Source organism: Hippichthys cyanospilos, chromosome 1 (genome assembly GCF_059441005.1).
Source record: "Hippichthys cyanospilos isolate Australia breed blue-spotted pipefish chromosome 1, RoL_Hcya_1.0, whole genome shotgun sequence".
Taxonomy (NCBI): Eukaryota; Metazoa; Chordata; class Actinopteri; order Syngnathiformes; family Syngnathidae; genus Hippichthys; species Hippichthys cyanospilos.
In genome coordinates, this window is record NC_142369.1 from 9,747,470 (window position 1) to 9,772,354 (window position 24,885).

General features: G+C 43.8%; 5 protein-coding genes across 11 annotated transcripts; 2 read left to right on the forward strand and 3 right to left on the reverse strand.

Moving 5' to 3' along the window:
- Positions 1-327: 327 nt before the first annotated feature.
- LOC148429043 (hamartin-like) lies at positions 328-8,388 on the reverse strand. 4 transcript variants are annotated; one of them, XM_088427783.1, is made up of 22 exons: positions 8,333-8,388; positions 7,783-7,892; positions 7,592-7,695; positions 7,317-7,469; positions 6,999-7,071; positions 6,620-6,774; positions 6,416-6,489; positions 6,196-6,332; positions 6,058-6,128; positions 5,826-5,934; positions 5,679-5,758; positions 5,528-5,591; positions 5,109-5,332; positions 4,881-5,044; positions 4,373-4,443; positions 3,846-4,012; positions 2,642-2,824; positions 2,462-2,572; positions 2,259-2,381; positions 1,380-1,567; positions 1,173-1,280; positions 328-915 (listed from the first exon to the last, which is right to left on the reverse strand). In XM_088427783.1, exons 2-22 carry the CDS (start codon positions 7,889-7,891, stop codon positions 402-404), a joined length of 2,982 nt encoding a protein of 993 aa, XP_088283909.1. In that variant the 5' UTR covers position 7,892; positions 8,333-8,388; the 3' UTR covers positions 328-401. The 4 variants fall into 4 exon arrangements, with proteins under 4 accessions (XP_088283909.1, XP_088283894.1, XP_088283902.1 ...); XM_088427768.1 differs by having other exon boundaries at positions 5,109-5,329; positions 6,999-7,143; XM_088427776.1 differs by having other exon boundaries at positions 4,400-4,443; positions 6,999-7,143.
- Positions 8,389-9,751: 1,363 nt separating this feature from the next.
- LOC148429044 (bile salt-activated lipase-like) lies at positions 9,752-16,705 on the forward strand. 2 transcript variants are annotated; one of them, XM_088427987.1, is made up of 13 exons: positions 9,752-9,920; positions 9,994-10,141; positions 10,958-11,077; positions 11,916-12,113; positions 12,940-13,070; positions 13,157-13,264; positions 13,352-13,475; positions 13,552-13,738; positions 14,038-14,241; positions 14,334-14,531; positions 14,704-14,811; positions 14,887-14,982; positions 16,502-16,705. In XM_088427987.1, the coding sequence occupies exons 1-12, from the start codon at positions 9,834-9,836 to the stop codon at positions 14,978-14,980; spliced, it is 1,707 nt and encodes a 568-aa protein (XP_088284113.1). In that variant the 5' UTR covers positions 9,752-9,833; the 3' UTR covers positions 14,981-14,982; positions 16,502-16,705. The 2 variants fall into 2 exon arrangements, with proteins under 2 accessions (XP_088284113.1, XP_088284106.1); XM_088427980.1 differs by lacking the exon at positions 16,502-16,705 and having other exon boundaries at positions 14,887-15,123.
- On the reverse strand, positions 16,000-17,647 carry LOC148429045 (uncharacterized). The gene is made up of 3 exons (XM_088428427.1): positions 17,482-17,647; positions 16,495-16,626; positions 16,000-16,254 (listed from the first exon to the last, which is right to left on the reverse strand). Exons 1-3 carry the CDS (start codon positions 17,527-17,529, stop codon positions 16,114-16,116), a joined length of 321 nt encoding a protein of 106 aa, XP_088284553.1. The 5' UTR covers positions 17,530-17,647; the 3' UTR covers positions 16,000-16,113.
- Positions 17,648-18,386: 739 nt separating this feature from the next.
- sdhaf1 (succinate dehydrogenase complex assembly factor 1) lies at positions 18,387-19,674 on the reverse strand. The gene is made up of 2 exons (XM_088428449.1): positions 19,543-19,674; positions 18,387-18,878 (listed from the first exon to the last, which is right to left on the reverse strand). Exon 2 carries the CDS (start codon positions 18,778-18,780, stop codon positions 18,532-18,534), a length of 249 nt encoding a protein of 82 aa, XP_088284575.1. The 5' UTR covers positions 18,781-18,878; positions 19,543-19,674; the 3' UTR covers positions 18,387-18,531.
- Positions 19,675-19,900: 226 nt separating this feature from the next.
- Positions 19,901-24,454, forward strand: nudt18 (nudix (nucleoside diphosphate linked moiety X)-type motif 18). Of its 3 annotated transcripts, none has more exons than XM_088428251.1 (7): positions 19,901-19,976; positions 21,108-21,349; positions 21,432-21,542; positions 21,874-21,983; positions 22,065-22,181; positions 22,759-22,880; positions 23,000-24,454. In XM_088428251.1, exons 2-7 carry the CDS (start codon positions 21,185-21,187, stop codon positions 23,380-23,382), a joined length of 1,008 nt encoding a protein of 335 aa, XP_088284377.1. In that variant the 5' UTR covers positions 19,901-19,976; positions 21,108-21,184; the 3' UTR covers positions 23,383-24,454. The 3 variants fall into 3 exon arrangements, with proteins under 3 accessions (XP_088284377.1, XP_088284396.1, XP_088284386.1); XM_088428270.1 differs by having other exon boundaries at positions 19,903-19,976; positions 21,133-21,349; XM_088428260.1 differs by having other exon boundaries at positions 19,906-19,976; positions 21,100-21,349.
- Positions 24,455-24,885: the final 431 nt, after the last annotated feature.

A 24,885-nucleotide genomic window follows, 5' to 3' on the forward strand; every position in this document is an offset into this window, starting at 1 on the left:
GCGTAATTACACAAAACATTTTTAATTCTCGAGAATAACCAATCTATAGAAAAGAAACGATACTGAAAAATGACACTGTCTAAATGTAGCAAAGACAATTTTTTCTTTGGAAACACCTGAACTGATTTGTTGCAATGATTCAGTTGTCTAGCTAGCACACTGAGAATCATATGACACACACATGTACATACAATCTCCCAGACATGCATCCTGGCACACACATAATTATGTAAACACCAACTCACATACACCACAACAGGAACAGAATTTAACGGGAACTTGCTCAAATAATGTAAGTGTCATGTGCTTAATTAAAACTCCCAAGTCGATTTTTCATATAATGCCTTTATGAGCTCGTGTTCACATTGTCAAAAATCAAAATGCCATCGTTGTGGCGCGTGTCACATCTGTGGCGTCATGTCGTCGTAGTCCATGATGCTTAGCTCGCGCCGTCTTTGGCGGACGGCCAGCGAAAGGTCGGGGGCGGCACCAGGGGCAGGAGGTGACAGGCAGACCCCCATCTGGGGGCTTCCTATGAGTAGGGCCGCATCCTCGCCTGGACTTCCTGTCTGGACCTGCTCATCTTCTTTCAGCTCTTCATCATAATCATCATCATCATCATCATCACCTTCATGAACATCATCATCATCATCATCATCATCAGGGTTGTCCTCGATTTCCTGCTGCTCCGCCTCCTCTGGACTGTGACTGGGCGGTCTGAAGAGCTGCCAGGCTTTCTGCTCCAGGAAAGAGCCAATTGCCAGCGGGGACTCTATAGGGGACAGCGAGGTGGGTGATGATGGGGCGGCGGGGAGGAGGAGGGGGGAAGTGGAATGTCGGGATGCGCCGCCGACGTTCATGACGGCCACATCAGAGGAAGAGGACAGCTGGGGATTGCTGTCTTCAGTGGTAGGCCTGTGCGAGAGAGAGGGGAAAAAAATGTCACCAACTGCTGTGATGTCATTGTCATGTTGACATCCATGTGTGGTGTTCTCTGTATCACGCATGACACTGATGACATGATATTAAGACTGGCTCACATCCTATGATAATGAGGTAATCACACTGTGTTGCAACCACCAAGGACATCATCTTCATTAAAATACCATGATGACATCGCTTGCTGATGACAGACGTGGTCACTCATGTGCCGATGTGTTTGTGTGCCCCACCTGTTGAGTGTGTCCACAACGCTGTAGAGATGAAGCAATTCGCTTTGCAGGGCCTGGACAGTCTTCCGCAGTGCCGCGCATTGGGCCTCGCACGCCGACAGCTCACCCCTGAGATGGTGTGTGTGTGTGTGTGTGTTCAAACACGTTACAACCACCCACGCACACAAACATGACAATCACACATTAAATTGGCGAACAAGCCCGCACCTGCTGCGCCTCTTGTGGTCATCCAGCAGCTGCTTGTGTTGTTCTACGAGCGTCTCCTTGTGGGCAAGTTGCTTGTCCAGCTCTGCTGCTCTGTGATTGGCCGCATCCAGCTTCTGCCTGTGCTCTCGCTCCGCCTCCTTGGCGCGCTGGATTTCCCGGCTGGTGACGCCGCTCAGCATGGATGCTTCCTGGGCAACAAAGTGCAACCACAACTGTCCACAAAAGCCAGGTATAGACCCTGCACCACTTGCATGGGCAGGAGAGACTCCAATAAGTGTGTGTGATATGCGCATGTGAGTGAGTGCCCGTGGAAGCCAGCTCTGCCTGTGTGTGAGCGGCCCCATGTGTGTGTGCGGTGGTCAGAGAGAGCCGTGTGTGTAAGTGGATAAGTGAGAGACCCTCTTGTGTGCATGTGAATTTGGGTGAGTTACAGTATGGGTATGTGTGTGAGAGAAAAGGTGTGTGAGATTTAGACACTAACAAGAGAGAGAGAGGGAAAGGCCTTGTGTTTGGTTTAGAAAGAGGGTGTCTCATATGTGATCATGTGAGTTTGTGTGTGCGCACAAGATAGTGAGCTCGACACCCCAAAGCGCTCCACTTGTGTGTGTCAGTTTTTGTGTATGTGAGAGAGTGAGTATTGTACATAATAGTTTGTGTTAGAGACCCCTTGTATGGGTGAGACACCCATGTGGGTGTGTGCATGCATGAGTTAATGAGAGGTCTCCTTGCGTGTGTGTGTGTGAGACAGAGAGAGACAGAGACAGAGAGACAGAGAGAGAGAGAGAGAGAGAAAATAAAGCTTGTGTTTGTCAGAAAGACACAATGCATGTGCATATGTGTGACAAGACGCCACTTGTGTGCATGCGTGTGTGTACTCACTGTGACGCTGTTAGTCTGCTGCGCATCCAGTCGCTGTGTGAGAGTTTTGTTAGTTTCCCTGAGCACAATTAAGTGTTGGTTGAGGAGGAAGATTTGATGGCGAAAAGTGTCACTGCTCCTCAACTGAAACGGGAAATCCACATCGTCATCGCTCGCCTCTGACGGACAGCTCCGTCAGCAATGCCCCGCCCACTCCAAATCACCTTGAGGGACAGCTGACTCAGCTGATGCTCCGCATTGGAAGCCTTGTGGTTAGCCTTCTGAAGCTCCGCCTCCAAATCTCTCATCCTGTTCTGACACTCCTGAAGCTCCGTCTGGAACAGCAGAAGTCAGTTGGTGCCACACCGCCACTTGGACGAGAGCGTGCATGTGTGAGTTGCTACCTGCAGCGCAAGGTGTTGCGTGTTGTGTTCCTGCTGCTGCTGCAGCAACTGTTCCACATGCGCTTGCAGCTGTTGCGCGTGTTTACTCGCGTCCCGCTGCAGTTGAGTGGAGCGCTGCCGCTCGGAATCCAGGCTGCTCGCCAGCGCCCTCATTTCCTCATCCTGCACCGCCAGCTGAGCTCGCTGCAAAGGTGGCCGAAAACCACAGTTACTGCGATCAAATAGGGACCGTCGAGCACCGAAACTAGGGATCGTATCGGAACTCATTCACCGACAGTTTGGTTAAAATAGATCTCAGAAGTTTATAGCTGTCAATGGCAGTGAATGGATTGGGTGTGTAGGAGTCATTTTCATCTATTTCAGTGAAAAGCAGCAAATAATTCCCTTTTGAAAATCAATTGGAGTGGACGATGGATTGAATGGACCAATATACCTTCAATTCAACGAACAGAAAAGGGTGCCCAGTCCTCTGAAAAACACCACTCCTAAAGTAGCTCTTTGAGTCCATTTGACTCCATTAGTTAGAAAATTGGCCAGAATTCATAACTGTGGTAGCAAAATGAACCGTTGCGTCACATGTTGCCTGATTGCACATGGTTAAACGGACTTACAGTAGACTACTGCACACCAAAACGTGACAATACGGCAGCCATATTAGCAGGGGCAATCCCATTTTCCCATTCCCCCATTAGGGATAATGGACCACATTGACATTAGCTTAGCATGGCCATGAGCATGCAGCTCTGAAGAACGTCATATTTCGCGCTTCATATCTATGAATGTCCTTTGAACTGAGGCTCTAGTCAAGCATACGTGTTTGCAACGTGTGCCTTTATTTTTTGTGATGATGGAAAAAGTGGGCTTCAAGTTTACTTCATAGATAAACCACTGTTGATTTAAAGAAATTCTTGCCGTGTAAGGTGTAATTTCACATCCACGGGACCAGGTGGTGCAGTAGCTCTCTCAATCCCAAAGACTATGGAGGAGTTAGCAACTAACTTCAAAATCGTGCTTGCCAATGGTTCTCCAAAAGTAGAAAATAACAGACCCTATTATCAAATTATAATCATTCTATTATGTTTCCTATTTTGAGAGAAAAACAAGTATATCCTTGAAAATAAGTACAATAAAAATACATTTATCCAAATATGAGCAATAAGGTAACAATCTCGGGGTGCGCGTGCTGTCCGGGCCAGTACGTTACCATAGCGACGCTCTGTTCCTCCAGGGCGGTGGCGCTGACGACGCGGCGTAAGAGGCGTCTGTTCCTGATGGCGTGCTGCTGACGTTTGAAGCGCTCGTACTGCAGCTGAGCCTGTGCCAGCTGCAGGCCGCGATGCAGCGCCTCTGCATCCTCCGCCTGTACGCAGCCTGAGACGCACCATGCACACACATAAGCAGGGTTCTTCTTGACAATATATTCTTTGTGCCCATACAAGCGTAAACATGCCAATCTGATTAATACTGCGCTTATGGAATATGAGTGAAGTAGCAAAATCCATGAGAAAACAGGTTGAGTTTGCTGCTTTTTTCCTATTCCACAAACAAAATATAAATCACAATGCCGAATTTTCCCGATTGGGACGCTAGAAAAGCTATTACTGTCAAGAAATTAAATGACCAACGTAACCGGGCCAAATTCAGCAGAGTTTGCCGTTTATCTGCAAGTACTCGTTAAAAATCAACATGGTTCCTGCATTTTGTGCCAAGTTGGCGAGTTAGTTTGAGTACCTTTGATTTTCATGCTCTGTTGTTTACCTCCAGAAGGGTTGCGATCCAACGACTTCTCGGATGCTGAAGACCTGCCAAAAAATTAAATGTAATGAAGTTTTCAAATAATATATCACATGAATCACTCATATTGAGAAAATGCATTAGCATATTCCAAGATGAATGTAAGACGCTAAAGTGACTTTATAACATGATGCATATTAGGAATGGTACAAAATAATAAATAAAATGATAGCACAGTCAACGTTGAATCAACTTGGCTGTAAATATTTCACGTAATTTAAGTGCCAAAACAGCAATATTAGAACAAGCCACTTTTACAGTATTTCTTTCTTGCTAACTCTTTTTAAGCTAGCGTTTCAAGCTGTGTCCTCCGCCCTATTGAAAGAGTGATACAAAATCGAAATATTCGTTTGAAAAAAAACCCCAAAACGAAGCAAAACTGGTGCCTAAAAAGTTAAAATTGAACCCAAAACTATTCACCATGCTAGCAAGCTGTGACATTCACCTCCTGCTAACGCTAACACGAGCGTGCGTATCGTGTCCTTGGGCGATGAGGCGGTCCAACAAATGCAGAGGTGATGGAGACGCAGTGGTCAGCTCTTCCTCGGCGTCTTCTTCCTCCTTGTGCAATGTCGCTTTGCGCTGCACCACCGTCTTGTGTTGCACCTCCTGCCAGACCGAAGCGGCAATGACGTCATCGAGGCGGCCGTCGGGAGAGGTCGAGGCCGGTTACCTGCATCTTGCTCTTCACAAACAACATGGCGGCGTGAGGAAGCGCAAGCTCAAACAGGAAGTCATAGGAGGGGGCAGGATCAGTGGTGACGCGTGGTGAACCGGCGCAGGGAGGAGGCGGGGCTAAATCATATATGGGTGGGATTTGCTGGCGGGCAGGTGTGGAGGTGAGGAGGGAAGGCTGGGAAGAAGATGAGATAGACTGCGGTGGGCAGGTCTTGTCTGCTAAAGACAAAAAAAGAAAGGGGGGGGCAGTGTTATGGGGTAGTGGGCAGAGCTTCGGCAGTGGCGTCCGTTCGGAATATAAACGGGTCCAGGACCCCCAAAAGTTGCAAACCAGGTGAATGTATGCAACCATGACAATGGTGGCAAGCGAGTGTGTTAGATGCGGGGGGGGGGCTTGTTTTGATGTGAGCGTACCATCAGCGATGACATCATCGTGCGCTGGCTCCCCCACCTCTTTCTTGGATGGCTGCTGCCTGACCTGTGGGATGTAAGGGGGCTCTACCTGTTGCTCCATCAAAATAAAAAGGCAGTAACAGAGCAGAAAAGCAAAAAGCATTCAAGTCACCTGGGAGTCATCTGCACGCCGGACGCCATCTGGACTGCTGCCTGTGGGCCGAGCCGGGGCTGATGTGGTATATTTTACACCTGCGTACACGTGCAGCATGTACAGCGGAGACAAACACGCACATACATACGTGTACGAGCGCATCACCTGAAAGAGAGTTGTTTCTACTCAGGGGGTGGGCGGGGCTTAGAGCCACCATTTCTGGAGGCGGGGTCGACAACCCACATTGAGAGGAGGGGCTCCATGTGACATCAAGCTGCGAACGACATGTGACATTATCAAACTCCACTTAAGTAAACAGACGTCCAATGTAAATTGTCGGCAGTATATCCGTCATATTGGATGTGTAGCATCTACCACAAGAGTCACACAGGCATACTTGTACATCCAAGGGATCAATGTTGAGCGCACTTCCTGAGAGACATGAAGAGGTGTCCTTGCTGCTGTGCGCTGATTTAACAACAGGAAGTTAGACGAAGGAAGTTAGAGACAGGAAGTGCCAATGACAGGTGACAACCTTCATGGAGACAGGTGAGGTCCTGGTTGGTGAATGGGGGCGGGACTAGCGTGTGATCATCACAGGAGGACTCCAGGGGGTCCAGGGAGACTCGGGAGCACTCCATGAGGATGTCGTGAACCTCATAGCGACGCCACCTGAAGTCACACATGCGGGAAAATACTACACTTCAAAATAAAAGTCTCACAAGTTGCTGGATGACTTCGGGGGACTGACCGACCTGGAGGGATCCACTTCCGAGTCCTGAGTGCCGCTCACCAGCTCAGGATGAACACGCACCTGGTCTAACATCGGCTGATGCAAATCAAAGAACAACAAGATGGAACACACATGTTGAACTCCTAGTAAACACGAGAGCTGAACAAATAATTGCATTTGCAATATAATTGTGATGTGATAAAACACAAATTTCTAATCGTTTTACCTTGACCACATGGTGGAAGGTGTCCAGGTTTTCCTTCATGCTATAGTGCAGGCGCAGGTACGACAGGAAGTTACACGGGAACATTCCGTACAGGCGGTGGAACAAGGAGTACACGGCGGCGTGAAGGTGTACAACATGGGATGCGGGGGCGTGCCCTATGAGCGAGCCTCATTTTTACAACCATTGTTTACTCATCAATTCAATACAAGTGTGAATGATGTAATAAAAAAAACAATGATCTTCTTTCATGGTAACCCATGCTAACTGCTATGTCGCTACAAGTGCAACATTCCATATGCCCGTATGCTCACTAATCCATTAGCATGTATTTCCTTCTTACGATTCACCATGTGAGCAAATATCTGTGTGTGCGCATCACCAGGGTTTTTGAGGCTCCATGATGCCAGGCGTCCAAAAACGTCAAAGAAGTCGTAGATGTGCTGCTTTGCGGCCTGGGGAATCATGGGTAATAGTGTCACTATCACCAGCACTCCGGGGACCAGCACCATCACATCGCTGTCGCTCTAAATGCAAGGAAAAGCAGCGATATTTCTACAGAGTAACTCAAGGTCCCATATATGACTAAAGGTACATTTCGAATAATTTCAAGACAGACTAAATAAATACATATACTACATGAGTGTTTGTGTGTAGGTCAATTTTAAGTGCATGAGCTCAGCGAGTGTGCAGGTTTCACCTTTAGGCAGCGCAGCAGCGAAGTGAGGAGAGGTGATCGGCTGACAAGATGAATCCATGGCGGTTGCTGGCTGATCATGTGACCCAGCAGAATGACGGCGGCCAATCGGCTTGCTGGTTTAGACACCGCTTCATTCAGTTTGTCCAGCAGGGCCTGAAAGGAACACGCCAAAGTACATGTGCACTCATGAAAACACAAGTATTGGTCACATGATGTCATAATAAAGCGGTAACTCCACAAACATGCAAAAAAGGTGTGTGTTGTGTGTGTGCAACCTTGTGTAGAGGCTCTCGAATGGAGGAAAGCAGCGTCAAGGCCAATGCGCAAGAAGAATTCAAATAAAAATCCACCAGACTGCAGAGCACAGCGCCTCCTCTGTCTGCCATAACATATTGTAGTCAACACTCGCCAGCGGCCACAAGCGCGTACCCACGAGGAGGCGGGGCACTCTGACGAAGGAGCGCACCTGAAGTCAACTGGTGGCTGATTGCTGCTCTGCCTTGCTCCGCCTCCTGCAGGTCTGCGCTGTCCAATGAGAGCAGGAGCTCACCGACGCTCACCTGCTCCTTGGACATCCTGCAAGCGTGCCAAGAAGACACAAAACGCACACACATGACAAATACAAGGATAAACGCGAACAAAGTTTAAAAAACAAACAAGAATAAATCATTCAAACATGCAAAAATAATATATTGAGTGATTCAATAGATACAACAACTGACACAAATAGAAGTTTAGGGGGGTCACCGTGGCAATGTCATTCAAATTCTTTGTCGTGAGACACGGTGTGACGTCACAAGCCAGCCGCCTTTTAACTGTCACGTGCTCGACAAGCACACATAGCAGCCACTCGGTTAGCCTTGAGCCGAGCTATCAAGCTAACAGCGGTGACGCCACAAACCCACTTTGCTTGATGGCTTCCAGGGTGTTAACAGGCTCGACGATCGACTCGCGGTGGCGTCAAAGCGAACTCGTTGACGTAAGGTCTAAAGTTTTGAAAACTTTTTTTTTTTTACCTTCAGACGCGTTGAGCAGAGCAGGACGCCGCCATGTTGACCACCGAAAGACCCGCCCACAGCGGGAAACCCGACACCTGCGCTTGTCTATCAATGCCTGGAGAGGCGTTCAGGGCACGTCGACAAAATTAAGGAAAGTTAGTTTATTTGGAAGGTAAAATTGAAAACAGGTGAGGGGGGGAGCGAGAGAGAGAGAAAGAGAGAGAAAAGAAAAAAAGAAAGAAAGAAAGAAAGAAAGAAAGAAAGAAAGAAAGAAAGAAAGAAAGAAAGAAAGAAAGAAAGAAAGAAAGAAAGGCGAGATTATTGTTTTTATGCTTTTCAGTTGAACACGTTTACATTTTATGATTACTTTTTTGCTAACTTCAAATTGTTCCTTGAAAGTCTCATCTAGCATCCTTCTAAATATTTTAAACAAATAGACACTCTTGTTTCCAGTTTAGATTTTTTTTTCAATTTACTGACACGCAATGTAAATGACTTTTTTTTATTTAGTTCATGACAAACATGATAGTCAACCTTTTAGTTGACTAATCCTCTTTAGGGAAGCTGAGAAACGAAATACCAGTCAACAGATTTAGGATTTACACTCAGATGGGTTAAAAAAAATAACCATATCAAATTTATGGGTTGTTTTGCACAAAACAATCTAAAAAATGGGTCGTTTCGTGAAAGGTAACCTAAAAAAGTTACGTTCATTTTTGTTGACAGGGTCCCTTTTTGCACCATAATTGTGTTATTTTTGACATAACTGTTTTTAAGTGTAGCCTCCTTTCCAGCCTCAGTGGCACTATCCCCGATTCTCTGAAAACGTTCTAGTTTCGATGCTACAATCTACAATCTTCGTGCTATGCATGTGACAATGTTTCTCTACTCTCTACAATCTACAAATGTCACATCTGGTGCGCAAGGCAAACTTTCCGCACTCATTTCACAGAAATATAAAGTAAATCATGAGGGAAGGATCCATTTTGTTTTCCTGACCGAGATAACAAAATTGACATGCATCCAATGGAACTGTGCATGTGTGAGTGTAATGATTGACTAAAGATTGTTAGCATATGGTGATAAAGTTAGCCATCATCTGCGCTTATTCTCAAGTCCTTGAGCGATGAATTCAACTGGAAGTTCTCCAATTAACCAGTCCTTCAATTGCGAGTGAAAGCTGGGAGGAGACTCAAGGTTTTGATGGTTGACATACAGTGAACCCCACCAACCTGTGGCATGGCACCAATGAGTTTACTGTACATACTTGTGGATGTATTTTAGTGATTTTTTTTAATACACTGGACTTTTAATACACTGCTTTTTTATGTTCACGTTAGCATGTTGGCTTGGCCCTTGGCAAGCATTCGGATTCCTCATGGGACCCCCTTTACAAAAATTTATTGGCACCCCATCAAGCCACCCCTTTGAATGCTGCTGCACGCTTTCGTTGGTTGCTGCTATGACGCCCAAGCAGAAGCTTCCTGCGGCACGGCTATAAAAGGCATCCGCACAGTGGATGCGTGAGAAGGTAAAGATGAGGATGACGACGATGCTGACAGTGACGCTCATGAGCGTCTTGATGGGGTTAGGCTCGTCTGCAAAGGTCAGGAAACATTTGGAAATTCTTTCAGATCATGTTCATTGTGTCACGATGTGCGTGTGTGCGTGCATGTTAGCTGGGAGTGGTGCAGACGGAAAGTGGTCAGGTCCAGGGTACCAACAAAGGCACAGGACTGTTCACGTCTGTGGATGTGTTCAAGGGGATCCCTTTCGCCGCCACCCCAGGACTGTGGGAGAAACCAAAACCTCACCCGGGATGGGACGGTCGGTGTCTTTCTTGAAGATAGAAGAAAGTGATCTGTGTTGAAAAAACAAATACTATCGAGGAAAAGTCGATATATTTCAATTATTGTCAAAAAGTTTAAATTTGAATTGGTATATTTATTCAACACACACAAAGGGAAATATTTGTGTGGCGCAATGTTCACCTTTGACACGATTTTCCAATTTTGTGAAAGACTGAATTTTTTTTGGATGCTGTGGTATCTGCTATCATCAAAATTTAATCAAATAAGGGCCTGAAATATTTCACTTTGTGGTTGGTGAACTAACATAAGTTTTACTTTTTGAAATGAAGTGAGAAATCAGGTGAGAAACTCAACACCATTTTGCATTGGTAAATAATATATTAAGGTGAGAAAAGTAGACGTTTGTCACGCAAACATGTGGGAAAATTGCCCCCTAGTGGTAAGATGACAAAATGCTTGATTTGACATGCAATATAGCCATCATTTTAAATGTTAATATCTGTCATTATCATTTTAATTAATCATGTCAGCCAATATCGTGATCACGATTAAAATTCGCTTAGTTGTGCAGCCCTACCCAGGAGTGAAGAAAATTACCTGAAATCTTTTGTATCTAATGTAAGTAAGAATAACTTAAATTGAATATAATTACAGCAGCGCTCCTGTACAATTCTCCTGTGATTTTTGGGGTTCATTTTTATTGTATTTTGTTTTATTGCTTTCCATGCACAGCTAGTGAAGGGCTAAGGCACCTCTGCTATCAGTTGTGAGAGTTTGGTAGGATTTTGCTGGGTAGCTGAGCCACAAATAAATACGGCATTTGTGTGTGTAGGAGTGAGGAAGGCTACCAAGTACGCTGAACGCTGCTTGCAAGTGAACCTGTTGCAGACCGAAACTCGGGGCAGCCTGGATTGTCTGTACCTCAACATTTTTGTACCCCAGGGACACAAACGTAAGCAGTAACGCACTTCTGATGTCAGCCAGATCATTTCACATCTGGTTTGACATCAAATCTCACAACACATGGCACGTGAGATGAAACAGAAGAGATCACATCTGGTGTCACATCGGATCTCACAACAAGTGTCACATCTGCTATCAGATTAGTAGAGCCCATCTCAATTCTGAAATCGCACCAGATGTCACACCAGATCTCATTTCTGCTGGCATGTCAGAGCTCACATAAGATGTCACGTCTGATGTCACATCAGGTGTCATATCAGTTTTCATGTCTAATGTCACACCAGATGTTACAACTCATGTCTTTCTGGATGTCAGATTTCACATCCGATTTAACATCTGATGTGATGAAGTGTGACATCTGGTGTGACGCCAAATGTCACATTAGATGTGACATCTGATGTCACACCAGATATCTTTTCTGATGTCACATCTGCTCACAAACCAAATGTCACACTAGATGTCACATTGCATCTTTCTAGGTGTCACACCGGATCTTGCACTGGATGTAGCACCAGATCTTATATCTCATATTACATGTGATGACACGCAAGGTCTCTCATCTGACAGGAAATCAGAACTCAAATTGGCCGCTGTCAAATCAGATCGCATGTGAAACGTTACACTAGATTCAAATCTGATGTTAAATCTGCTGCCACGCCTTATATGATATGTGGTGTGAAATCAAGTTTGACATTTGATGTAACATCTGGTGTCACACCTAATGTGACATTTGGCATCACACCTGTCACATCAGATGTCACGCCTGATACAGCATAGAATGTGAGATGTGAAAATGAATCGTCAACAGTCCTTCATGTGTGTGTCAGTGTCGTCCAATCTGCCCGTCATGGTTTACCTGTTCGGGGGGGCCTTCCTGCTGGGGGCGTCCAACGACTTGACCGTCCTGGGAGACTCGCTGTACGACGGCAAGGAAATGGCTGAGCGGGGCAATGTCATCGTGGTGTCAGCCAACTATCGCGTGGGAACCTTGGGCTTCCTCAGCAGCGGAGATTCTCGAATGCCAGGTGCACAGATGGCAAACGGCAACAAATACCTCACATACAGTCAAAAATGCATGCAGAGAAATCTTTGGAGGAGTGCTCACAAATATACGGCACCTTATATGAAGATTTTTTTTAATTGCATTCTTACCAATGAAATCCGTATGTAGTGCTTCTTCCAGACCAATTGGGACAATCACATGCCATATATTGTGGCATTTTCACCATAGATGGACAAATGAAGATTCATGAAGCACTTGTGATATATATATACATATATATTTTTTTTATATTTCCTCTCAATAGAAGTCGTAGTTTAAAGAGGCAGGAGAAATCTTATTTGTTTACACTGCACTAGCATTTATCTGTAAACCAAGAGCACCATCTAGAGGAGGTAAAAATATCACAAGTGCTTCATGAAGCTTCATTTTCCAATCAGTTCCAATTTCTTCCCGTTAAAGCAACTATCGTTTATCTAGTAAATGTATGCTATGGTAAATTAATGAGATGGACTCCACTCAAAAAAAAAAAAAAATCAGCTCTTTAAAATCAGACTTTTTTTGTATATATATATTTTTATCCTCGTGTTATAAGAGTTGTTATGATGTGTAATATAAAATTTAGCTAACAATCACGCTCCTACTCAAGCTGCCACTGACTGATCAAAAGATCTTTTGTTAACCAAAAAGATGAGTTAAATTTTCAATAATTTTGTTTTGACAAGAAAAACTGCCTTTTGAGAAGAGACAAGTTGGCAAGACAAAAATGTTCATGAATTTAAAATGTTTGATCTTGGTTAGCTTTGAGTTTTTGCATGTTTTCCAAATGATTATTGTGCGAGCACTTTCAGGGAACTACGGCCTGTGGGACCAGCATGCCGCCATTTCGTGGGTGCGAAGGAACATTGCCGCGTTCGGAGGAAACCCAGACAACATCACCATATTTGGACAGTCGGCGGGAGCCGCCAGCGTCAGCTTCCAGGTCACCACAACAACGCTTTCATAAATGAGACAGAGATGCTAATGTTAGCCACAATGCTAAGTGACCGTGTTGGTGCTTGTGTTTAGATGTTGTCCCCATACAGTAAAGGATTGTTCCGGCGGGCCATCACTCAGTGTGGTGTGGCCTTGAGTCCTTGGGCCATACAGAGGGAACCCTTGGCACTCACCAAGAAGGTACTGAACGCATCATTTCCTCTTTATTATCGTGACATACTTCCTGTGTTTTGACAACGTTCTATCCCACTTCCTTGTTTGGCGCAGGTCGCCCGTAAGGTTGGTTGTTACCGTACCGACGTGGACCTGATGTTGACGTGTCTTAAGATGACGGATCCAGTGGGTCTCACCATGGCGGGAAAAATTGACATCCTGCAAATGCTGGGCAAAGGTGAGGACACAAATGGACACGGGGGGGGGGTTGAATATGACAGAACATCAAAGCTCCGGCCTTCTTTGGTTTGTAGGTGTGGTCATGGACCTCCTGGAATATGCTCCCGTGGTTGACGGTGACTTCCTTCCTGACGAGCCCGCTCGTCTTTTCCACAATGCCGCCGATGTTGACTATATGGCTGGCGTCAACTCCATGGATGGACACATCTTTGCGGGTGTTGACGTGCCCTCCATCAACCAGAAGAAAGCAAACACCACCGTGTGAGGACCACGCCAGACATCACATCTGATCAAACATAAAACCTGCTTTAGTCACATCCCAATTGACACCAAATGTCACACCTGATGCCAAGTGTTGATACACCAGATGTCCTATTTTATGTGACATTGTATCACCTCTGACTTGAAATCACGTCATACCTGATGGCACATGTGATTTGACATTACTTGAAGTCACGTTCACATCACATCAGATCCAGATGTCATGCGGTGTGTCACCTCATGTCACACTGACAACCAGAAGTTGGACCTTTTAATGAACCATTTGCTGTCCCCGTTAGGGAGGATGTGAGGGGTCTCCTGGTTGGTCTGACCAAAGAAAAAGGTACAGCGGCCGTGGGCTCGGCATTCAGCGTGTATTCCGCCCACTGGGGCTCCGTCCCGGATCCGGCGACGGTGAAGAAGACGGTGGCCGACATCGAGACAGACTTCCTCTTTCTGGTGCCGACCCAGATCGCGCTCCAGCTCCACGCCAACCACAGCAGGTCAGATCTAAAAGATCTTTGAGTTAGTATGGCTTTATCCGAAATGGAGCCGAATTTGCTGAGTTTTGTCCCGCGCCTGTTTTGTCCTTCAGTGCCGGCCGTTCCTACTCCTACCTTTTCAACATGAAGACTCGCATCCCAGGCTTCCCCAGCTGGGTGGAGGCGGAGCATAGCGAGGACCTGCAGTACCTCTTTGGAAAACCTTTCACAATGTCGCTCCTCTACTTCCCGCGACACCGTGACCTGTCCGGATACATGATTGCATACTGGACGAACTTCGCCAAGACCGGGTACAGCGTTGACGGAATGATGGAAGAGACTGAAGGGACGTCCTTCAGGAGTCTTTCTGTCTCCTTGTTTCTTCTGTTTTTGTGTCTTTTAATGGTGTTGCCTTTGCATCTATCTGTTCCCCCATACGGGTGTCTTCATGTCCACATGTTTTTGTCTTTCCCTTGGGTTCAGCGATCCCAATCAAGGAGGCAGTAAGGTTCCAGTCCAATGGCCCGCCTTCAGCAAATCCCATCGTCCCTACCTGACTATCAACCACAGGATGAGCAAGTCATCTGTCGGGTCTCTGTTCTCTCGCTGTTTCCTTACTTGTCTGCTACTCATTAGCTGTCGCTAACACGCTACCTGTCCCTGCAGCTACGACCTGAGACACGACTATGTCACCTACTGGACGGAGAAGTACAGCATCTTGCCGTCGGCGCGGCAACCACAACCGATGCAAACACACTGACGGTGAGAAGGATGACTGTTGGGAGCAGGCTTCACCTAGCATTTAGGCAGCTAACGGCTAACGAGATTACGAGCTCAGCCACAACATAACCCTATCACACTTTGGTTTGGTCCAGAAATTGAATAAAATCCCTTGATTACTCACTGCTCCTCTGGTCATAGGTAAAGAAGCTACTACGCTAACACAAAACTATTCTCTGATATTAAGTTATGATACGGTATTACAGTGCAGTAAGGATTGGCCATAAATACGAATAGGGCCAAACTATCCGGTCCTGAACTGTTGGAAGATCAACAAACCAATCAGAAAAAAAGGTTTAGCCAAATCAATTCTGTACAACATTGCTCGTGAGCTCACTTGGCAACACCAAATCTCAAAACCAACCCAGAATTCTTTCCTGCCTGGTCAAGAAAAAAAAATCCCCAACAACGGTGCATCTGATCGTGAAGATTCGCCAGGATCTTTGTTGTACTTGTGTCTTGAAGAAAAATCTAGAGAATTCTTCACCAATAGAGTGACTAGAGGAAGCTCAACCATTGGTGAGTATAAAAATACAATTTAGCATTGAGTTGTTTCATGTTCCAATTATTTTTTTCTTATTTTGAAAAGAAAGCTGTACTGTTTGTCACGCCGTTAAAAATAATTAGACTTGCTAACACCCACAAAACCCTATTAAAAAAATCTTACATAGCCCCTGAAGTGCCTTTACTTATGACCATTTGAAAAAAAAATCTTCCTTAATGCTTACAATAAAGATGTGAATGATGATTAAGTTTTTATTTCCACAAGATTTTGTAACATGGCCGAATTTTTGCATTTTTTTAGTGGCTCAATGTCATTGTCTTTGTTGTGTTGACGTGTGTATAACAAACGAGTACTAAAATATACTGCACATAAAATTTGGGTCCTGACTTCCGCTTCAAGAAACTGACAGTAAGTATTGCCTGTTGTTTAACTGGCAACCGGTCCATTACTTGTGTACGTTTCATCTGTTTCAGTTCTTTAAAAGAGAAAGTCCATATTTTTTCCTTCTCCTTTTATTGATTGTTTTCATTTACAAGTGACAATCACACATTGTGGAAAAAAACAACAACTTGGTGACAGGCAAGATGATTTTTAGAAAGCATCATGAATCAGAAAAGCGGTGCAGCCTCAAGAGCTGCCACGCGTGCGGCGAAGAGTGCCACACATTTCTCCACATGAGCATTCACTGTTGCTGGAGTTGCGCGCGGGTTCTCGCGCACAAACTGAGCCACGCTAAGGATGCACTCTCTCTGCGCACATGGACACACACAATATCAAAAGAAATTCTGCTGATTTAAACTTGAACAATTTTCCGACGACCTGAGCAACATCCATCCTACCAAATCATAAAGCATCCTGGCAAAAAAAAATCACTTTTGCAACTTTTGACTTGCACACTAACACATCTTTAAAGTGACACAAAATTATAGCAGTTCAACTAAAGACCTAAGACGCAAAGTTTTGGTGAAAAGCAGTGGTGGTCCTCCTACCTTGTAGGTATCCACCTGCGATTGTCCTGTGAGGCGGCCCAGCAGCTCTTTGGCGATGCGGACACGGGTGGCCGCTGCCAGGAGTCCGCGGTCCTCGGGGCTCTCCGAGCTCAGCCATCTCAACAGCGCCACCTGCAATAGACGCCAAGTTGTCACCTACAATTGCCTTCTTCTGCAGCAATCACAATGAGAAACAAAAGTTAAACCCTTATTTTCGTTGTGTTTGGGTCAATTTATGACAATTTTGCCACTTAAATGTCTTTTACTTCTCAAAAAAAGACAGACGCAAAGTTATTGTCAGGTATACTCGGCAATGGTAAACCATTACCTTCTACTAAGCAATCAGAACAATAAAATGTGCTTTCCTTGATTCTTTTTGCGGATAAAATGTAATTTGTGGATGGTCCCTAAAACGCAAAAACCAAATGTCGAACAACTTTTAAAGTCAGTTGAGTAAAGGGGTCCACGACATATCTGGAATACACAAAGTCGAGATGCTCAAAACATCCAAATGTCACAATAAAAGGAAGTGGGCTTTGTTTATGTTGAGAACAATATTTAATGATCTGAAATGGTATTTACAATGCATTGGTAGTAACGGATTAGTTGTCATTTTTTCTAATACTCAAAACTGTCTTGAATCCTCGATGTGTTGAATCCTCGATGAAGGACATTCAGACCCAGACTGGATCTCCAGCGACCTCCACATACATTGACTTCTAGAGTCCTGATTGAGTGCGTAAAAGCAAAATAGCATGTCTGTTTTTGGACAATGGGAGTAAAGCGCAGAACACCGAGTAAAATTCCCATAGAAAAGGAAATTAAACAAAAACTGCTATTTTTCGCGCTCTTGTAGAGCAGTTGAAGAGAAATTGTTTTCGTAGAGACCAGTTTGGATTGCTACGGCAAAACATATTTAGGCACTTGTAGGAGGATGCTCGGCATTTAAGACGTCATCGTCTTTGCAGATGCTAAAATCCTGATTACCTGCTGAAATAAATCCAAGTTGCTCATTTGTCCGTCGCCCGTCGACATCTTTAACACAGTGGCGAAAACAAACAAGACACTTTCGTCAAAATAGCCCAATGCAAGCCCATCTGTTTTTTGTTTACTTTTTCTCCTTTTCCGCCTTCTTTTTTCTTCTTCTTGGCGGTGATTGGATGTGAGCTACGCCGCTGCCGCCATCTAGCGTTTAGTTTGCCACAATGCAGACGGCTCTGCGTCAAAACGGGACCACCCATTTTGTTCGTTCTATAGTATATTGGTCGTAAGTAACTTTCTTTTATGAAAACACGTTCAAATTCAAATGGTCTTAAATATATTAAGCGGTCGTATTGCACAAACATGAGCTGAAGGTAATTCCAGATCATTAAATTAAATCATCATCCACATCATAAAGCTGTGAAAAATCCTCAATGTGCAACGGTATTATGCTAAATGATAATACATGCTGTTAGGATTAAATTTTTGCTTACCAAGTAATTTAATCACATTTTCTTTATAACATTACATATTTTGGTATTAATCTACAATTTAGAAAATGTTTAAATAATGAACAAACACTTAGAGGTTGTCACTCTTTCCAAAGTTTTTCTGGTACTTTACAAATATGAAAGAAGAAGAGTGAAAGGTTTTTCAAGCTTTACCTAGCTTTTAATGAAGATTGTTGAATGCCAATGTGTTTATTCCTTTTCTTTATGCCTGCAGGAAGCAAGGACTCACGATTGCTTTCCTTTTAACTAAACATTTCTGGCCATGTGATAGATATGTAATATACTGTATATACAAAACGTTAAAAAAAAAAAAAAATCCCTCATGGTTGGGCCCAAGTACAGATGTCCTGCATCCTTTGCTGCCTTAATTTGTGGTTCACGTCAGACACTTAGACCAGGTTTTCACATGTTCATGTATTTCAGCAAAAAAGATGAACACTCAATTCAGATTAGTTTTGGCAATCACGTGATATTTTGGGTGAAACATTAACAGCATGAAACGGCGTGTGCCGGTGGGTTGAAGTTTGTCTTTGCAGGTGAGCAGTCAGGTACGTTCTTTGTTTTTGGCGAAGGTTCCCAGCTGTTTGGTGTTGACATCCTTGAGCTGCTCCAGCTGCCGCTGAGCTCGCCGGTACAAATACTCGATGTGCATCACATCCGTCTTTTTGATGCTTGCGTTCTCCCGGAACTCGTCTCGAATGCGGGGCAAAAAGCCTGGCTTGTCCCGCCCGGCCCTCAGGAACTCTCGGTACAATGCCAAGACCTGTTTCTGCAACTTGCTGTGCCGCGCCATCCGGGATGCTGACGGAAGTCGCCAAAAGCTAAAGATGAGAAGAGGATAACATCCCACAAGGATGGAGGTTCGTGTTGATCCAGGGAAGCACTGATTGGCTGGGAGACAGGAAGCACAACTTCAGATGCTGAATGCAGAATATGTTCACAAGTTAACCCTCAATTACCACCAGGGACAGGGTAACCAAACCTGGGATGTAAACCAGCGGCCTGCACACGATTAAGATAACTCGCTCCTGTACTCAAAGCTTCATGTTTTTCTTTTGAGAAGATCTTATGACATTGCTACAACAAGCATGCATTCCATAAAGTGGCTTAATTATACTTATATATTACACAATAAACTTTTACAATGAAAAATGTATTTTTAAAAGTAAATATTTCAATTGAAAATCAGGAAAAAGGAGGGATCAGACCTGTAATGCATTATGCACCGTCGCTTATATTATGACGAATCAGCAGATTCCAAAAAGAAAACGCTCATTAACAATTCGTCATCGCGAATACGGTCAGAAAGCCTAAAGTGTACAGTAGTACAAATATTGTAATAAAACGGATTAATAGCATGTTCTTATACAACATAGTAGGTGCGTAAAAAAATAAATGAAACATGAGACGAATCAGCGAAACGAAGGAGAAATCAATTATTTTTAACTTGTTCATGTTTTCAGGGGTCCATACCCCGCAAAAACAGATGAAGATACAACAAATTAACCTACTGCAAGAAACAAAGAGCTCAGCCAAATGCATGACTTAAACTCACCGTGTGACGCTCTTTCAGCAGTTATCCGTCATTGAGCTAGCGTCGAAAGGACAACCTTAAAGTCACAGTTAACGCGCTCCTTGATAGCCTAGCTCAGCTAGCGTGTTACAACAGAAGCGCATTGACAAGCAGAATGTGTACTTCCGATTCAATGTTTCAAAATAAGATTTTACCTACTTTGCATTCTGCGTAATGCTAACTAAAGAAGCGCACACGTCCCGGAATACATATACGTTGTCTAATTATAGTGCAAACATTTTATTTTCAAACTACATTTGTACCAATATCCTTGTTCTAATATTTGATATGAACACACATTTATTTTTTTACTTTCTAAACTTCAAGGTGAATGTAAAATGTGCGTCCGGGAGCGTCATCGATCCTCAAATGTCATAACATCGCAGAGTTGATTTCAAACAGATAATCAGATCGCCGTAAGTCTTCGTATTTTTAATTGAAACATTAAACCCATCGATTATAATCTGCGTTCAGTAAATGGCGGTCACCTGACGATATTTGATGACTTTGTTTGCTTTCGGTTTACAGGGATTTGTGCTTCGCGTAACTACACAGCCACTAACTAGTAATGCACTAAAATCGGATTTGAAGAACGTGTACGCTTCATTGGATTTGTGGTTTAACATATTCATATCTTTATATCGATTTGCATTCTGCTGGGAACGAGGAAAGGGATGACATCTGATTTACAAAAATAGTTCACTTACCGTGTTCCCTACTGCAAAACTGTTTGTTACCCAGCGTTCACATTGCGCTATACAGTACTTCAATTTAAATTCGATTCAGTCAATCAACATTTTTTGGTCAACAACTACATGGGTGAATTGAACATCGTTTGGCACGCTGTGTAATCTGATTTGCCACCAAGCATTTGCTCCACACCTCATTTTTTTTTTACTTTCCTAACATTGGCATAATTTTACAAATTAAATACAATCATGTAAAATAAACCATTTAAAATTAAATAAAAAAGTAAAACACTACCATCCATACAAATTTGACTTTGATTATTTTGTGTCTATTTGTAAAATCAATTTTAAGAAGAAATATTAATATTAATTAAAAACAATTTTGAGTACACTAACATTTTTTAAACAACTGTTTAATTAATGATTGTACTTTAACTTTCAAATAATATCAATCATCAATTTTGTCTTGAACCTTTAAAACATTTGACCTAAGGTAAAAAAAAAAAAAAAGTCACTATTTCAGTTTAGCGCAATTTTCAAATTGTCAAATAAGGTGTAAAATAAAAAAATTGTGAAACTTTGTTATTAAGATTACACAATAATTTGTATATAACATTTAAAAAGAATGATCACTGTTCTTAAATTAATAATAAAAAAAAGCTTTGTTTTATTCTGTTTGTGTAACTGAAAATGATAACCCGATTGTCAATTGCTTTTCCTGGATAAACAAAAATGTTAAAAAAAAGTTAATTCATTTACTGCCAGTCAAGTAAAAATGGATAGTTCACATTTTTATCCGTCAATGGCAATGAATGAGTTAAAAGGGCCCTGGCACATCCTTTTATTTGAGAAATGCAGGCACGAAAATGGTCTTCTTCACCAGAGGCGTGGCAGCTGACAGCGATGGGCCAATGAGTGTCCAGTGAGCCGGTCACATGGAGCTGATGGCGCTGGAGCAGGTGGAGGCGCAAGTGGAACGCCTGCTGGCCGGCCTGGGCTGTGAGGTGACGGAGTGCGACGTGGGCCTGGACCAGAGCAAGCCGGCGTCGCTGAGGAACAACGTCACGTACATCGTGTGCGCCGTCATCTTCAACGACGCGGTGACGCACGCAGCAAGCATACATCCCATTCCAATGGATTCGCTAACTCAAGAGTTGTAACCTAAGCGCCTCTGTGTGTCAGGAGGAGGTTCTGATGGTCCAGGAGGCCAAGCAGGACTGTTACAAAAAGTGGTACCTGCCAGCTGGGAGGGTGGAGGTAGGCGAAAGCCTGCAGGAGGCGCTGCTGAGGGAGGTGAGTGATCGGTAGTGATGTGAAAACGAAGCCTCATGAACCACGATGTATTTTGGGCTCTTCTAGATGGCGCTCTTGGTTTAAAGATGTAGTGGAAACTTAGCACAGTTTCATTCCATTAGCATTTTGTCTTTAAACCAAGTGCACCATCGAGAGGAGTAACAGAAATACCACAAGTGGTTCATGAGGCTTCATTAGGCATTCAGGCTGTGGGCGGAGTCAAATGCTTGGCCACGCCTCAAACTTGCTCAGCAGCCAGGACTTGAGGAGCGGAATTTTTCCAAACACTAAAAGTCTGCGCTGCCGCTAATCCAGTTCTGTTTGCATACAGGTGAAGGAGGAGGCGGGCTTTGACTGCCAGCCAATCACATTGCTGCTGATCCAGGAGCAGGGACCTCAGTGGATCCGCTTCATCTTCCTAGCCAAGATCACAGGCGAGCGGTCACACGTTAGTCCGTTCAGTTGCAGGACAATTGTGGTAATATCCTTTGTAATCAGCACATCTGCATTTTCAGGCGGGAGCATAAAGACTTTGTTGTCGGCAGATCAGGACTCTCTTCAGGCCACTTGGTGGGACCGACGTGCTCCACTCCCGCTGAGGGGCCGGGACATCCTGCGTCTAATAGAATTTGGGCTCAAGTAAGCTTCAAAGTGGTCTCATATGGCTTTTAGACTTATTCCTGAGGGTTAATGACTTGGACATGCCCCTGAGAAATTTCAGACTTTTTTTGGACTAGTCACTGAGTCAAGGTCGTCGTGCAGTCCACAAAGTCAAGAATGATTTGGATTTGACCTGCGCCAGTATAGTCTTGGACTTTTTTCTGTCTCAAACAGGTTTTGGACTTGTCCCTGACTAGTGGCGACTTTAGACATGCCTCTGAGACTAATTTCTGAGTTTTGGACTAGTCTCTGAGTCAAGGTCGTCTTGGAGTACAAAAAGTCAAGAGTGGTCTTGAAATTGACCTGCATCAGTATACTCTTGGACTCGTTTCTATCTCATATGGGTTTTGGACAACTCCCTGACTCGTAGTGACTTTGGACATGCCTCTGAGACTAATTTAGGAGTTTTGGACGTGTCTCCGAGTCAAGGTAGTCTTGGAGTACAAGAAGTCAGAGGGCTTGGCCTGGTGCTGTTTCCATGAATCTGAGCCAGTGTTGTCTTTGACTCTTCTCTGAGTGTTCAGACTAGTTTGAGTGTCCATTGTGCTCCGTTCAGGTACCGTCATGAAGCCTGGCATCCTGTCACACTGCCTCTAGACATGAGCTGCCGCCATGTGGTCCAGAGACTGGTGCTGATCTTCATTGCAGAGCATAATATTTGGATCCTTCTGGTCAAGGGTAGACCCCCTTTTGATTGTATTTGTCCATTAAGTACCAAGTTTTGCTATGATACAGTACTTTACTGGCTTTATGGGTATGAGTCCACTTCTTGTCCTCTCATGACGTCTGTCCCTCAGCTCCCAGGCCACACCTCCCCACAGCAGCGGCTCTGAAGACTCACGCCGTCACATGGGCGGCCAACATGGTGGTGCAGGACGCCATGCCGTCGGCGTACTACGAGCACAACGTCAACACCCTGGGCGTGTTCAGCCTGCAGCACGACGGACGGCAGCACGGAAAGACGGACGGCGTGTGCTTCAACACGCTCGTGGCCCTGCAGCCTGACCGAGTGGAGCGTGACGAGGATGGGGCCAGGGTAACGCCGCCGCCCGCCCAGAGGCCGCCGCCCGTGGAGAACCCGCGCTACGTCTGGCATCGGGTCCTCACGCCCGGCATCAGAGAGAAACTAGTGGAAAAGAGCAGAAGTGCCGGCATTCTGCCCATGCACAGTCTCTACTGATGGACTGCGCTGCACTCATCGCTCATTCAAACCCAAAGACAGATGAAAGTCATTTTTAGTTTTTCAAATTATTAAAAAAAATAGCAACAAATGTCTGGTATTAAATCAGGTACTAGATATTTTTTTGGACTATAAGGCGCAACAACAAAAATTGAACAGGAAATATATTTCTGTCTATTACTGTTCTGATATTTATGCAGAAAGATGGTGTGCATATGTTTTTTTTTTTTATCTTAAAACTTTTAGAGCAATATCATGCCTTCAACTAGTGCTGCACGATTATGGCCAAAATAATAACTACGATTATTGTGGTCAATATTGAAATCAATGATTGTTAATCACGATTATTCAGCATGTTATTCATTAACTATGTCTATTTATTGTCTTAAAAAAACAGTATATATACAAGGCTTGATACTTACATATAATAATAATAATAATAATAATAATAATAATAATAATAATAATAATAATAATAATAATAATACTAAACTATGAATAATCAATGGATAATAATCAATCAAATTTTATTTGTATAGCCCTAAATCACAGAAGTCTCAAAGGGCTTCACAGGTAAAAAGAGGTCATGTCGAGACTTCTTTCGAAAAAAGAAACCAATGAAAAAAAATAAGTACTTAGAACAAGCGCATTATTTACTTTTAAGCAAATTTTAATCAATTAGCAGGCAAGACATTTTCTGTCATTTCAAACCGAATCCTTTCTAATTTTTTGCCTAATTTTTCAAAATTGACAGTCGGCAAACAACGCCCCCTAGTGATAGGATAGAAAAATGCTTGATTTGACTTAATAAAAAAAAAAAGACTCAAAAACCAACAAACAAACTAAAATGTTTTTGGGATTGAATGAAATCATGCGAACGGACATTGGACAGGACGTCATCTATCAATATGGAACTGACTTTTGTTGGAAAATATATGGAAATATTTATCTAAGTCCTGTGATTTGTGGGTAATAGCTAAATAAACTTAACAAACTATTGTTGAAATGTCACTGCTTGTATTTTGTTTGTGATTTATTCCTTGAATAATTACTATTAAATACTGTAAAGCCATTTCCATGTGCTGTAATGTTGCTGACAGAAACGTAAAAATGAGATGACATTATTCAGGAAATGAATTTGTACCAGTTGGCAGCTCTGTGAATGTGTTGTGTTAAAAGATGTTGATGCAACTAACGTCCCATGCTACAGAAAACTCTCTGATGAAGCCTTATTTTCTTTTTTTTTTTTTAAACACATATTCATGCATTTTAGACTTTTAGTTGCTTCTGTTCATATCTGTCTGTATCTGTCTACATACTGCATCTGTGGAGTACTTTTTAAGTGCAATTCAAGCCACAAAACACTTTGGGGGGGGGGGGGGTAAAAAATTCAAACTGGTAAGGTGGGGGTCGGACAAAAAACTAAGCAAAGTCTTTTCCTAGTGACGTCATAATGAAAAGACTGTAGCGAGGTGGCGACCGCGCGACGTGTTCGCTTGCCGT

Coding starts and splice junctions, on each gene's coding strand:
- LOC148429043 (XM_088427759.1), bottom strand. CDS start 7,891: ATGTCCAAGGAGCAGGTGAGCGTCGGTGAGCTCCTGCTCTCATTGGAC. Junction 4,013..4,372: donor ACAGAGCATGAAAATCAAAG/GTACTCAAACTA, acceptor GGTGCGTCTCAG/GCTGCGTACAGGCGGAGGAT. Junction 2,573..2,641: donor CGCAACACCTTGCGCTGCAG/GTAGCAACTCAC, acceptor CTGCTGTTCCAG/ACGGAGCTTCAGGAGTGTCA.
- LOC148429044 (XM_088427987.1), top strand. CDS start 9,834: ATGCGTGAGAAGGTAAAGATGAGGATGACGACGATGCTGACAGTGACG. Junction 13,476..13,551: donor CCTGCAAATGCTGGGCAAAG/GTGAGGACACAA, acceptor TTTGGTTTGTAG/GTGTGGTCATGGACCTCCTG. Junction 14,812..14,886: donor ATGAGCAAGTCATCTGTCGG/GTCTCTGTTCTC, acceptor CTGTCCCTGCAG/CTACGACCTGAGACACGACT.
- LOC148429045 (XM_088428427.1), bottom strand. CDS start 17,529: ATGTCGACGGGCGACGGACAAATGAGCAACTTGGATTTATTTCAGCAG. Junction 16,627..17,481: donor ACTTGGATTTATTTCAGCAG/GTAATCAGGATT, acceptor CGTCTATTGCAG/GTGGCGCTGTTGAGATGGCT. Junction 16,255..16,494: donor CGCAGGTGGATACCTACAAG/GTAGGAGGACCA, acceptor CCATGTGCGCAG/AGAGAGTGCATCCTTAGCGT.
- sdhaf1 (XM_088428449.1), bottom strand. CDS start 18,780: ATGGCGCGGCACAGCAAGTTGCAGAAACAGGTCTTGGCATTGTACCGA.
- nudt18 (XM_088428251.1), top strand. CDS start 21,185: ATGGAGCTGATGGCGCTGGAGCAGGTGGAGGCGCAAGTGGAACGCCTG. Junction 21,543..21,873: donor AGGAGGCGCTGCTGAGGGAG/GTGAGTGATCGG, acceptor GTTTGCATACAG/GTGAAGGAGGAGGCGGGCTT. Junction 21,984..22,064: donor GCCAAGATCACAGGCGAGCG/GTCACACGTTAG, acceptor TTCAGGCGGGAG/CATAAAGACTTTGTTGTCGG.